Source organism: Hemitrygon akajei, chromosome 31, assembly GCF_048418815.1.
Source record: "Hemitrygon akajei chromosome 31, sHemAka1.3, whole genome shotgun sequence".
In the NCBI taxonomy this organism is placed as follows: domain Eukaryota; kingdom Metazoa; phylum Chordata; class Chondrichthyes; order Myliobatiformes; family Dasyatidae; genus Hemitrygon; species Hemitrygon akajei.
In genome coordinates this window covers 22,453,103-22,467,740 of record NC_133154.1, presented here as the reverse complement: position 1 = coordinate 22,467,740, position 14,638 = coordinate 22,453,103, and the positions used below count along the sequence as shown (strand labels likewise).

The window sequence follows — 14,638 nt, the reverse complement described above, 5'->3', positions numbered from 1 at the left end:
CAATACTGGGTGTAATATAAAAATACTGTAAGTTATAATAAGAAATAAAGTAAGTTTTACAAAGAGAAAGCAGAACAGTGAGGTTGTGTTCATGGGTTCATGCACAAATTCCTGAGGTGTGCCTCAATTTACTTTTAAGTTTGTGAAATACTACATTAAAAATAATCAGATTCTCCTCTCTTATAAAATACTCCTAATCCATTTGATCTTACTGACTATTCAGTGGTACAATTCCTTCAGTAACCTACAAGCTGTGTACGAGTTGACAGTATCAGGAAGATTTGGCCCGACAGGAATCACAACACCGATTCACAGGCAGGAAGGGAGGCTCATTTTTCACCTCGCATCTCTAATAATTGACTAAACCTACACATGCAAGGGGGACAGAATTTATTTAAGATGCCGACCACTGTTAAATACCCTCAAAAATACACACCCACACGCACAAAGAACAGTCGCAAGTGTCATGCTGCAAGCTGACCGCGAACCGGCACCTGGCAAAAGGCAGAATTTTCAAGAAAGGTGGCACTATATTTAAACAAAGAGCAAAACTAATATTCTAGCAAGATTATGCTGCTCCTTCAAAATGCATGCTGCCAAAACCAATTATACAAGCAATCATATCAAAGGGAACCTTGCTTAAGACGAATATGAAAAAACACCTTGTGATTATGTGAGTACAATAGAAAAGAGAAAAATCTAAACATTGCTAATGGACTAAAAATAGACCAGCCTTGATTACAAAGATTACCCACTACCCACAAAGAAGCCACAACTGTGCATAGGAAAGTCCCACAATCCTTTACGTGGGTCTGATTAATTCTATAATAAGATATCACTGCCCTGAACACCTGCATCAGATATATGCCTTACGGTGAAGGCAAGGAGATTGGGCCAGTCTGTTAACTAAGCATAACCTCTGAGCCTCTTTTTATTTCACTTCAGACTAATATGTTCAGTCAAGCACATTAAAGAGCCTACACAACCCTCATGTGTGGGAGAATGCATACATCTCTCCAAGGCCTTTGGCAAGGTCCCGCATGGTAGGAAGGTTAGATCGCTTGGGTCCAGGGTACGCTAGCAAAGCAGCAGTGAATTGAGGGGAGCTTTTCGTTTTGGAGGACTGAGACAATGTTGTGCCGCAGAGATTGGTGCTGGGTCCGCATTTGTTTATCATCGACTTTAACAATTTGGGTGAGAATGCAGCTGGCCTGGTTAGTAAGTTTGTAGTTGACCCCAAAGTTCAGATTCAAATCCATTTATTTATCACATGTACATCACAGCAAAATGTATCAATCATGTTAACAACCAACACAACCCAAGGGTGCGCTGGGGACAGCTTGCAAGTGTCACCACATGTTCCGGTGGCAGCACAGCTTGCCCACAATGTTGAGCAGAACACAAGCAACAACAATGAAAACAACAAAAGCAAAATAATCCTCTTTCCTCCCTCCCACCCACTCACTCACAGCGATAGGCCTCCAACCCTAGGACAGGACGCCTCCGGGCCTCTGTTGGACTTGCTGGCACTCAGACATCGGTTGGAGAACAACATTAAGTTATCTACATTTACACCAGGATCTAGATTAACTGGGAAGCATGGATTTTAACTTGGACGAGTGTGAAGTGGGAAATTAAACCAGGACAGGACCCTTACATAGTAAATGACAGGGCTTTGTGGCGTGTTGTTGGTTGGACAGGGAGACCTAGAGGTACAAATACATAGTTCCCTCAAACAGCGACAAAGATAGACTGTGTGAAGAAGGCATTTGACATGCTTGCATTCATCAGTCAGGGCATTAGTTGAGACATCTGGATAGTGGTAAGACCACACTTTAAATACTGTGTGCAGCACTGGACATCCGGGTATAGGAAGGATTTTATTCAGCTGAAAAAGCTGTAGAAAACATTCACGAGGATGCTACTGCCACCGGACGGCTTGTATTATAAGGAGAGATGGAATAGGCTTAGGCATTTTTTTTTCCCCAGACCAGGGCAATATTACAGAGGTATATTAAATTGTGAAGGGTGCAGGCAAGTTGAATGGTCAGTCTTTTTCCCAGAGTAAGGGAGTCAAAAAATTACAGTACATAGATTTAAACTAAGGGGGCAAGATTTAAAGGCGACCACAGGAGTAGCTTTTTCCAAACAGAGGGTGGAGCAAACTTCTAAAGGAAGTGGTAGAGGCAGCTACAATCCCAATATTTAAGACATTTGGACACAGACAGTAAAGGCTTTGATGGAAACCGGCCAAGCGCAAGTAAAGATGAGCCAAGGACAGGCAGATTGATCGACATGGGGGAATCTGAATCAAGCTTAATATCATTGAAATCTGTCATGAAATTTGTTTTGCGGCAGCAGTATAGTGTAATACATAAAGAAAAAACTAAGACTTCCTTGCTCCTATACTTAAATTTGTTTGCAAGGAAGACCAACGTACCACTTGCCTTCCTAACAACTTTTAACTGAAGTTGCTTTCAGCTGCTTTCACCTGATTTCCTTCCATCTTTTCTTTTCCCAAACTATCACCATTCAGATAATGTGCCTTTGCTTTTTGAACTGATGTGGATAACCTTGATGTTAAACACATGGTCAGGCAGCATCTATGGAAAATAATAAGCAGTTGAAAGGAAGGAGGAAGAATTCAGCTTGAGGTGGGGAAAGGGGTAGAAGTAAAGCAGGTGATAGGTGAGACCAGATCAGGGGGAAGGTGGGTGGGTGGGGTGTTGGTGACTAGTGGTGTTCCACAGGAGTCTGTGTTGGCACCAATTCTTGTTACATTATATGTCAATAATTTGGATGATGGGACTGATGGTTTTGTTGCAAAGTTTTCAGACAATATGGAGATAGGTGGAGGGGCAGGTAGTCTTGAGGAAGTACAGACGCTACAGAAAGACTTAAACAGATTAGGAGAATGGGCAAAGAAATGACAGATGGAATACAGTGTCGGGAAGTGTACAGCCATGCACTTTGGTAGAAGAAATGAAAGGGCTATTTTGTAAATGGAGAAAAAAAAATACAAAAAACTGAGGTGCAAAGGGATTTGGGAGTCCTTGTGCAGGATTCCCTAAAGGTTAATTTGCAGGTCGAGTCTGTGGTGAGGAAGGCAAATACAATGTTACATTCATTTCAAGAGGACTAGAATACAAAAGCAAGGATGTAATATAGAAATGTTATGAAGCACTGGTGAGGCCTCACCAGCCGGAGTATCATGAGCAGTTTTGGGCCCCTCATCTTAGAAAGAATATGCTGAAACTGGAGAGGGTTCAAAGGAGTTTCACGAAAATGATTCCAGGATTGACTGGCTTGTATTTGATGGCTTTGGGCCTGTATTCACTGGAATTCAGAAGAATGAGGGGTGACCTTATTAAAACCTATAGAATGATAAGAAGCCTTGACAGAGTGGATGTGGAGAGGATTGTTTCTATGGTGGCAGAGTAAGACCAGAGGACACAGCCTCAGAATAGAGGGGCGTCCTTTTAGAACAGAGATGGAGGAATTTTTTTAGTCGGAGTGGTGAATCTGTAGAATTCTTTGACATAGGCAGTTGTGGTGCCAAGTCTTTATCTATATTTAAGAGATTGATAGATTCTTAAATGGTCAGGGCCTGAAGGGATATGGGGAGAAGGCAGGAGATTGGAGCTGAGAGGAAATTGGATCAACCATGATGAAATGGCAGAGCAGGCTCGATGGGCCAAATGAACTAATTCTGCTCCTATATCTTATGGTTTTATCTGCCATGCAAATGCCCACACATACACAATTTGCAAACTACACTGGATCATCAAAGCAACACGGCTACTCTTGTCAAACCCAGTTCCTGTTCTTTCTTCGTCTATGAAGGAGGCTTTGGATTGGATGCAAGAGAGATTTACCAGGATACTGCCTGGATTAGAGGGTATGTGCTACAATGAAAGACAATCTTGGCCTGTTTTCCCTGGAGCATTGGAGGCTAAGGGAAGACTTGATTATGAGAGGCACAGATATATCAGCTGGGATCCTTTCCCCAATGTCAGCAAGTCTAATACTAGGGGACATCCATTTAAGAAGGTAACGGGGGAATTTCAATAGTGATGTGTACGGCAAGTGTTTTATTTTTACATAGAGTGGTGGATCCTTGGAATGGCTTGGTGGTAGAGAAGACAGATATGTTCAGGGCATTTGAGATGTACTTCAATAAGTACATAAATGTAGAACATTGTACTGAGAATGTTTCGTTAAAACATTTATGTTTATTTTAAACAATACAGCATGGAGTAGTCCCTTATAGCCCTTCGAACTGCGCCACCTCAGCAACTTCCAACAAACCCTCTTTAAATTTACCTTATCAGAGGACAATTTGCAATGACCAATTATGCTACTGGGTATGCCTTTAGACTGTGGGAGGAAACCGCAGCAGCCAGGGAATATTCAGGACTTTCACGGGGAGGACATAGGGGACGCCGGAATTGAACTCTGCACTCTGATGCCGAGTTGTGCTACCTGCTACACTATCATAGTCTTGTTACAGTACAGGCCCTTCGATCACAGTGTTGTGGTTACCTCTTAACTTGGTCTAAGATCAATCTAACCCTTCCCTCCTATACAGCCCTCAAATTTACATAGCCTAAGGGTTCCATAATGGAGGTTTTCCAGAACTAAACACAACATTTGCAAGTATGGAGTTTTATAGAGCTGCAACATTCCCCTCATGGCTCTTGAACTCAATCCCCTGTCTAATGAAGACTAACATACCATGTACCTTAACAACCTGATCAACTTGTGCAACAAATCTGAGAGATCTATAGATCCCCAAGATCCCTCAGTTCCTCCACACTAAGAATCCTGCCATTAATCCTGCATTCTGCCTTTCTAAAGTGAATTTCTCCATCTGCCACTTCTCACCCCAGCTCTGCATCCTACCCATACCCCGTTGTAACCTTTGACGGCCTTCTACACTATCCACAACATTGCCAAAACTGTAGAGTTTAGGTTCCACACTCCAGTTTAGTGCAAATAGCACAAGAGAAAAATCATTGCAAACACGTTGGAGTTAACACTGCTGAAAATCCTCAGTATGTCTGCACAGAGAGTTATCTCTTGTTGCGTTTTTGTTAGTTTTTTTTACGTGGGGAGAGGGGGATTTGGAGGCCGATGTTCTTGTTGCACTTCATTCGGGGTGGGGGGGAGAGGTTGATGAACCTGTTGCCAATCTTTTTTTTTGTCCTGGAGAGGATGGGTTTGCTGTTTCTCCCTGAACTAACTTCCATGGTTTTCTTTGTTTCGTGACTATCTGGAGAAGAAGAATCTCAAGAGTTGTATACTGCATAGATACTTGGATAATAAATGAACTTTTGAGAAAATATGTTATTTTTAGGGGTGGCCTGAAAGGCTCATTCTTGGGAGTTAGTACCCCACGCTAGTACATGAAATGTTCAAACACGAGGAAATCTGCAGATGCTGGAATTCAAACGTTTCGGGCCGAGACTCTTCATCAGGACCTCATGAAGAGTCTCGGCCCGAAACGTCGATAGTGCTTCTCCTTATAGATGCTGCCTGGCCTGCTGTGTTCCACCAGCATTTTGTGTGTGTTGTCACATGAAATGTTCTGTGGTTATGCAAAATGATAAAACACAGGTAAAGTGGTGCTGACACGAGGAAATCTGCAGATGCTGGAAATTCAAACAACAACACACACAAAATGCTGGTGGAACACGGCAGGCCAGGCAGCATCTATAGGGAGAAGTGCTGTCGACGTTTTGGGCCGAGACCCTTCGTCAGGACTAACCGAAAGGAAAGATAGTAAGAGATTTGAAAGTAGTGGGGGGAGGGGGAAATGCGAAATGATAGGAGAAGACCGGAGGGGGTGGGGTGAAGCTAAGAGCTGGAAAGGTGATTGGCGAAAGTGATACAGAGCTGGAGAAGGGAAAGGATCATGGAACGGGAGGCCTCAGGAGAAAGAAAGGGGGGGGGGGGGGGAGGAGCACCAGAGGAAGATGGAGAACAGGCCAACAACTAAATATGTCAGGGATGGGGTAAGAAGGGGAGGAGGGGCATTAACGGAAGTTAGAGAAGTCAATGTTCATGCCATCAGGTTGGAGGCTACCCAGCCGGTATATAAGGTGTTGTTCCTCCAACCTGAGTTTGGATTCATTTTGACAATAGAGGAGGCCATGGATAGACATATCAGAATGGGAATGGGACGTGGAATTAAAATGTGTGGCTACTGGGAGATCCTGATTTTTCTGGCGGACCGAGCGTAGGTGTTCAGCGAAACGGTCTCCCAGTCTGCGTCGGGTCTCACCAATATATAAAAAAGGCTACACCGAGAGCACCGGACGCAGTATACCACACCAGCTGACTCACAGGTGAAGTGTCGCCTCACCTGGAAGGACTGTCTGGGGCCCTCAATGGTGGTGAGGGAGGAAGTGTAAGGGCAGGTGTAGCACTCGTTCCGTTTACAAGGATAAGTGCCAGGAGGGAGATTGGTGGAAAGGGATGGGGGGGGACGAGTGGAGAAGGGAGTTGCGAAGGGAGCGATCCCTGCTAAAAGCAGAAAGAGGGGGGGGAGGGAAAAATGTGTTTGGTAGTGGGATCCCATTGGAGGTGGCGGAAGTTACGGAGAATTATACGTTGGACCTGGAGGCTGGTGGGGTGGTAGGTAAGGACAAGGGGAACCCTATCCCGAGTGGGGTGGTGGGTGGATGGGGTGAGGGCAGATGTGCAGGAAATGGGAGAGATGTGTTTGAGAGCAGAGTTGATGGTGGATGAAGGGAAGCCCCTTTGTTTAAAAAAGGAAGACATCTCCTTCGTCCTGAGAGCAGATGCGGCGGAGACGGAGGAACTGTGAGAAGGGGATAGCCTTTTTGCAAGAGACAGGGTGGGAAGAGGAATAGTCCAGGTAGCTGTGAGAGTCTGTAGGCTTATAGTAGATATCAGTAGATAGGCCGTCTCCAGAGATGGAGACAGAAAGATCAAGAAAGGGGAGGGAGGTGTCGGAAATGGACCAGGTAAATTTGAGGGCAGGGTGAAAGTTGGAGGCAAAGTTAATGAAGTCGATGAGCTCAGCATGCGTGCAAGAGGCAGCGCCAATGCAGTCATCGATGTAGCGAAGGAAAAGAGGGGGATGGATACCAGTATAGACTTGGAACATGGACTGTTCCACAAAGCCAACAAAAAGGCAGGCATAACTGGCACCCATACGGGTGCCCATGGCTACACCCTTGGTTTGGAGGAAGTGGGAGGAGCCAAAGGAGAAATTATTGCGAGTAAGAACTAATTCCGCTAGACGGAGGAGAGTGGTGGTAGAGGGGAATCAGTTAGGTCTGGAATCCAAAAAAAAGCGAAGAGCTTCGAGACCATCTCGGTGGGGGATGGAGGTATATTGGGACTGGATGTCCATAGTGAAAATAAGACGGTGGGGGCCAGGGAACTTAAAATCATTGAAAAAATTCAAAGCATGAGAAGTGTCACGAACATAGGTGGGAAGAGATTGAACAAGGGGGGATAAGACAGTGTTCAAGGTATGCAGAAATGAGTTCAGTGGGGCAGGAGCAAGCTGAGACAATAGGTCTACCTGGACAGGCAGGTTTGTAGATCTTGGGTAGGAGGTAGAAACGGGAAGTGCGGGGTGTGGGAACTATGAGGTTGATGGCAGTGGATGGGAGATCCCCAGAGCTGATAAGGTTGGTGATGGTATAGGAGACAATGGCCTGGTGCTCCTTAGTGGGGTCATGATCAAGGGGTAAATAAGAGGAGGTTTCAGAGAGTTGTCGCTGTGCCTCGGCCAGGTAGAGGTCAGTACGCCAGACAACAACAACTCCCCCCTTATCAGCGGGTTTTATAGTGAGGTTGGGATTGGTGCGGAGGGAGCGGAGAGCAGAGCGTTCGGAAGGAGTGAGGTTGGAATTGGAACAGGGTGTGGTGAAGTCAAGACAGTTGATGTCCTGTCGGCAATTAGCAATAAAGAGATCCAGAGCAGGCAGAAGACCAGAGCGGGGTGTCCATGAAGACGAGGAGGGTTGAAGACGGGAGAAGGGGTCATCAGTGGGGGTAGGAGAGTCCTTGTCAAAGAAGTAAGCTCGGAGACGGAGACGGCGGAAGAAGAGTTCAGTGTCATGGTGTACGCGGAACTCACTGAGGTGTGGGCGAAGGGGGACAAAGGTGAGGCCCTTGATGAGGACAGAGCGCTCTGCCTCAGAGAGTTGAAGGTCGGAGGGAATGGTAACCCAGCACGGATGAGAGATGGGATCAGAGGTGGGAGGGAGGCTGGTAGTGTCAGTGGAGAGGGAAGGGTTGGGGTGAGAGGAAGATGGAGCCTCTGAGGGCCCAGGAGCTGACGATGGGATCTGAGGGAGTGGTGCTGGTTTATCCTACCTGCCCCACACAAGCTGTGCATTGCCACATTCACACACTGACCTTAAAACATGCAATTCCCTAATAGTATACCAGAATTTTGACACTAGCTGTTTTAAAGTATATCAAATCAGAATTGTAATTAAGAGATTATGTGAGGTACACTATGACATGGTTTGGAGCTATAGACAATAGTACTCCACAAATTTAAATCTTTAAGTTCAATTAGTTGCAAACTTAGTGGTTCTTCTCTCACTCTACTGTTGATATCAAAAAAAAAGTAAAGGTTGTTTCAGTCACAGGAAATCTGAGCAATTTTATCTTACAGCAATTTTTTTTTACTTTTGCGCAACGGCTTCTGGTCTTGCAGCTGCTATGTGACCTAGCCTCAAGTTGCTATTTCTGCATTTCCTGCAAGATACAGGTCAACGATTCTGGCAACTCACTGGAAACAAATTAAAATGCGTGTCCAAATGCAATATTCCTGCTCTGTATTGAGACTGAAAAAAAACTCATTCATATCCGATTCAAATATTACTTCAATAAACTGACACTACATCTAATGCTAACAATATCTCAGGGTGAAGTGCTTGATGGATTCAATACGTTAAAGTTGCAGACGATGTTTGTGAAGCCTAATTTGGAGTATTATGCACAGTTCTGTTTCCCACAGGAAAGAAATCAGTAAGATGGAAAGAGCACAGAGAAAATATAGGAGGATATTGCCAGGTCACAAGGGTCTGAATTATAGGGAAAGGTTGAATAGGTTAAAACTTTATTCCCTAGAGCATAGGAGAACAAGGGCAGGTTTGATAGAGGCATACAAAATTATGAGGGGTATAGATGGGGTAAATGTAAGCAGGTTGGATGAGACTAGAACTAGAGGTCATGGGTTAAGGGTGAAAGATGAAAGTTTTAAGAACATGAAGTGGGAATATCTTCACTCAGAGAGTGGTGAGAGTGTGGTATGATCTGCCAGAACTGGTGGATGCGGTTCAATATCAAGGCTTAAGAGCAATTTGGAAAGGTACATGGATAGAAGGGGCATGGAGGTTATGATCGGGTGCAGATCGATGGGACTAGGCAGAATAATAGCCCGGCATGGGCTAGATGATCCAAAGGGCCTAGTTCTGTGCTGCAGTGTTCTACGACTCTCTTCGTAGAAATTCCCACTGTCATCATAACCTGGGGGGATTGCATGGTGAGCTCACAATTGTACAGGTAAATCATGAATAATAATATATTCTGAACTGTGGTATTGGAATTTATCCAAGTGCAAAGGGATTTTTCTGAGGGATCATTGGGAAGTCCCAATGCTTCTTGAGACTACACAAAAGAGCTTGAATTTATTAAGTAGCGTTCATGCAGAGCACCTTGCTTTTTTTTGCTATAATTGCAGGAAGACCGGTTTCCAATTTGCACACAGCAACGTTTCAAAGTGAGAAACAATGAAAACAATTGTCTTCTTAAGCTTCAGTGAAATGGTAAGCATTGACCGGTATACCACAGAAAATTCCCTCATTCCAGTACCACAGGATCGCTCACGTCAACTCAGGATAGCAAACAAGACTTCATTTCAATATCTGCGCAAAACAAAGGCACAGTGCAGTAATCTTAGGATAATTCACTCAAGTTCCAGTTATGGTATTTGAAATAATAGAGAGCATGCCCCGTTGACCTCAGCCTGATCAATACATGCTCAACACCAAAGAGGTCCCAGCTTCAATCAGATAGTCAGTGCTATGTTAACCTCATCGCATAAGACACAGGAACAGAATTGGGCCATTCGGCCCATCAAGTCCATTCTGCCATTTGACCACAATTCATTAATTAACCCTCTCAACCCCATTCTCCTGCTTTCTCCCTGTAACATGTGACACCCTGACTAATCAAGAACTTATCAGCCCTCGTTTTAAATATACCCAATGAATTGGCCCTCTCAGTCATCTGTGGCAATGAATTCCGCAGATTCACAACTCCACTCCCAGCTAAAGAAATTCCTCCTCATCTGTGTTCTAAAGATACATCCTTCTGTTCTGAGGCTCTGTTTTCCGGTTCTGGGCTCTCCTACTACAGGAAATATCCTTGCCATCCACTCTATCCAGGCCTTTCAATATTCAGTAGGACTTAATGAAATTCCCTTCTCCCACTTCATTCTTCTAAACTTCCAATCCATCAAATGCTTTTCACGCATTAACCCTTTTGTTCCCAGGATCATCATCTGGGATACAACCTTAAAATGTCACTACCCCTGGCTAAAGAAGGTAACAGAAACCAGACTTGTACTGCTTCTTGTTATTCAGTGATCTTTGCTGGAGGTGCTTGTGGATGGACATCAGGAGTGAACAGAACTGGATTCTGATGTGTTTCTCAATAGCCTACTTACACTTACGATATAAACTCCTGCATGAATAACAACAGTACAGCAAGGTTCTGGAGTGCTGCCAGTGAAGTCGAATCCCAGCAACACCGAACTGAAGTTCTGACAAAGCAAGGGTTAAGACAAGCGCAGTGTGCAGTCAGCCCAGGGAAGGTTTTAAAGAGCATAGCTTCCCTTTGCACAGCAGGGAACTGCAGCCATTTGGCATTTGGAGACCAGATAAGAAATGTGAGGGCAGGATTTAAGTCGCACACACCAACTAAAGGACAATACTTTCCTAAGTAGTCAGAAAATCTGCCTGAGTGGAGCCACAACAATCTCTTACTCAATGTAAGACCAAGAAGCTGATTATTGACTTCAGGAGGAGGAAACCAGGGGTCCATGAGCCAGTCCTCATCAGAGGGTCAGAGACTGAGAGGGTCAGCAGCTTTAAATTCCTCAGTGTTATTATTTCAGAGGACTTATCCTAGGCCCAAAACAGAAGAGCAATCGTGAGGAAAGCACTGCAACACCTTTACTTCCTTCGCATTTGCAAAGAATCGGCATGACATCTAAAACTTCGACAAATTTCTATAGATGTATGGAAGAGAGTAGTGTTCACTGGCTGCATACACAGTGGCACAAGAAAGTCTGTGAACCCTTTGCAATTAACCTAGTTATCTGCATCAATTACTCATAATGTGTGGTCTGATCTTCATCTAAATCACATTAATAAACCAACACAATCTGCCTAAACCAACAACATACAAATGTTGTATGTCATTTATTGAACCCTTTTCATGTCTTTATTGAACACATTGTTTAATCATTTACAGTCCAGGCTGGGAAAAGTACATGAACCCTATTTTTAAAAAAAATAACTGGTAGAGCTTCCTTTAGAAGCAATAACCTCCACCAACCGTTTCCTGTAGCTGCTGATCAGATTTGCACAACTGCAGGGAGGGATTTTAGAGTATTTCAAATTCATCAATATTTTTGGGATACCCTCTTTAGGTCATGCCACAGTATCCCAATTGGATTAAGATCTGGACTCTAACCTGGCCATTCCAAAACGCAAATTTTCCTCGTTTTAAAACTTTGTTGATTTACCCATGTTTCAGATTATTGTCTTGTTGCAATATCCAACTTCTATTAAGCTTCAGGTGAAGGACCGATACCTGACATTCTCCTGTAAAGTGTGTTGATACAATTTTGAATTCATCATTTGCTCAATGATTGCAATCTGTCCAGGCCCCGAGGCACCAAAGCAGCTCCAAACCATGATGCTCCTTCCACTATGCTTCACAGTTGAGACGAGCTTTTGATGTTGGTATGCAATGCCCTTTCTCCTCCAAACAGAGCAAAGTGCCAAAAAGCTCAACTTTTGTCTCATCTGTCCATAGGACATTGTCCCAGAAGCATTGTGGAACATCCAGATGGTCTTTTGCAAACTCGAGATGTTGTTTTTGGAGTAGTGGTTTCCTCAGTGGTGTCCTTCCATAAACAGCACTCTTGTTCAGTGTTTTTCTTATAAGTGGTCACATGAACAGACTTCAGAATCAGAATCAGGTTTATTATCACCGGCATGTGACAAGTTCCAGAGATTTCTGCAGGTCCCTTGGGTTCTTTTTCACCTCCTTCAACACTCGTTGATTGGAACACCTGACTCCAAATAGTTTTTGTGTAAGGCATTACACCAGAGGTTCACATACTTTTCTGAAACTAGATTATAATTGTTTAAATAGTGTACTCAGTTTTGACGAAAAGGAATACAATTGTTGTGTATTAATAGTTTAGGCAGATTCTGCTTATTATTGTGACTTGAAGATCAGATCACATTTTATGAGTAATTAATGCAGAAAAAAAGATAACTGCAAAGGGTTCACTAACTTTTTCTTGCAACTATACTTTGATAATAAACTTACTTTGAACTTCAAAGTACTGTCACTTGTCAGCTTGTAGTTTCCATTGACTTTTAACATCTGTATTGTCCTGGGTGACTGATTTTGCAAATCTGAACCTACAAGGTTCAGATTTGCTCAAATTGCTCAAAAATTCAGAATTGCTCAAAATTCAGAATTGCTCAAAAATTCAGAATTGCTCAAAATCCAAAACTGCTTGCAGTTCTGTATGAAATTGACATTTCTCTGTACAGACTTCAGAACAGTTTGGTGACATGCTGTCCCCGTGCAGAAACGAAATGTGACTGAGGTAAGAGTGCAAGTTTTCAGAGTCCAGTTAATTGGCAACGCCACAAGGGGTTTTGAGGGGCAGGGAAGGAGTTAGAAACAATCATTCTTTCTACCTTTCTGCCAGTTCCACGTGGGCCTGCTTCCCTGCATACTCATCAGCCGTCCGCGTGAGTTCCTTTGTAATTACCAGCTGTGAGGTATCGATCCGATTACACAGCAAGTCGGAGATTACGTCCTTTGCATGTTCCACAGCTCCTCTTGGATCCCTGTTGGACAATACAAACATTGTCACTGAGGCTTAGGCAGGTAGGCTTCTTTTGACCAATTTTTGGCAGATTTGCCACTATGTCACTTTCACCTAACGCTCTCTGCAAGCCAGAAAAATTCCTGTTCATCAGCAACATCTCATCAGCAGGTATGGCAAGGTTAGCAGAAAGAAGAAGCACAAACCCAGAGGCTAGAAGCTGCCTGCAGGCACAACACAGAATTCCAAATCTCCTACAGCAGCAGGTCTCTTCAGAACTTTGCAACTAACTGGAAACACAAGAGATTAAGCTGGAATCCAGAGCAATGCAACAGAAAATGCTGCAGGAACTCAACAGGTCAGGCAGAATCTGTGGAAAGGAATAAAGCTTCAACATTTCGGACGAGACGCTTCATCAGGACAGGAAAAGGAAAGGGCAGAAGCCAGAATAAAAAGGTAGAGGGTGAGGAAGTGTCTTTCTGATAATAATATTAAGACCCTAATTTCCAGCATCTGCAGAATCTCCTGTGATGAAGACTTTTAAGTGCTAGGGGATATTCTTGGAAAAACCACTTCACTCTGAGCCGACACAACATAATGAGCATGATTCAAAATCCAAATCAAAATGCAACAAATAAGACTGAGCCAGCAGCAGTGAGATCCTGAAGAAGGGTCTCAGCCCAAAACGCTGACTATTTATTCCCCCTCTACAGATGTTGTGTATGTGGTTCTTAACCACACCATTCTTAGGTTGGACCAGTGAGCCTCCCCTAACATGTGATCAAAATGTACACCGTGGTTGTGGTGAGAAGTAAACCAAACCCACTGCTCGAGGACACCATCCGCGGAGTGCAGGATCTCACTGAGGCCAATGCGAGCATGGAAACGGGCTTCTCAATAGAGAAACAACTACTTTGTGGAAGAGCACAAATCATACAGGGCAGGACGATAGAATCAAAAGGACCAGATCAGACTTCAGTTAGTTCATGAATTGTAAGATTAAAAACTAATAGGATTGGTTCCGAACTCTAAAGAGACCAAACAGACATAGGGTGCCTTAATTATCTCTCTTGGCAATGACTTGACTTTCAAACAACGTTCTCAATAATCTGGAGCACATTAAATGCTATCTTCTCTGCAGCACGCAGGCTTTCAGGGATTTAGTAAGAACATAGCACAGTACAGGCCCTTCAGCCCAAAATGCTGTGCCGATCTTTTAACCTACTCTAAGATCAATCTAAACTTTCCCTCCTACATAGCCCTCCAATTTTTTTTATTCTCTGTGTGCCTAACGAAGAGTTTTTAAATCTCCCTGTATGCACCTGGCTCTACCACCATCTCCAGCAAGGCATTCCATGCACCCACCACTCTCTGCGTAAAGAACTATCTCTGACATCCACCTTCAATCACCTTAAAATTACGCACCCTCATATTAGCCATATCTGCCCTGGGGGATAAAAATCTCTGGCTATCTACTTGATCTATGCCTCCAATCACCTGGTACACCTC

The 14,638-nt window shown here is 43.8% G+C and overlaps 1 protein-coding gene across 4 annotated transcripts in view; it reads right to left on the bottom strand.

The window, feature by feature from the left end:
* pold1 (polymerase (DNA directed), delta 1, catalytic subunit) overlaps positions 1-14,638 on the bottom strand; it is a 228,747-nt gene that overhangs the window by 51,035 nt on the left and 163,074 nt on the right. For all 4 annotated transcript variants that reach the window (XM_073033971.1, XM_073033969.1, XM_073033968.1 and 1 more), the window contains exon 21: positions 12,999-13,151. In XM_073033971.1, the coding sequence (XP_072890072.1) occupies positions 12,999-13,151 (153 nt within the window). The remainder of the gene's footprint in view (positions 1-12,998; positions 13,152-14,638) is intronic.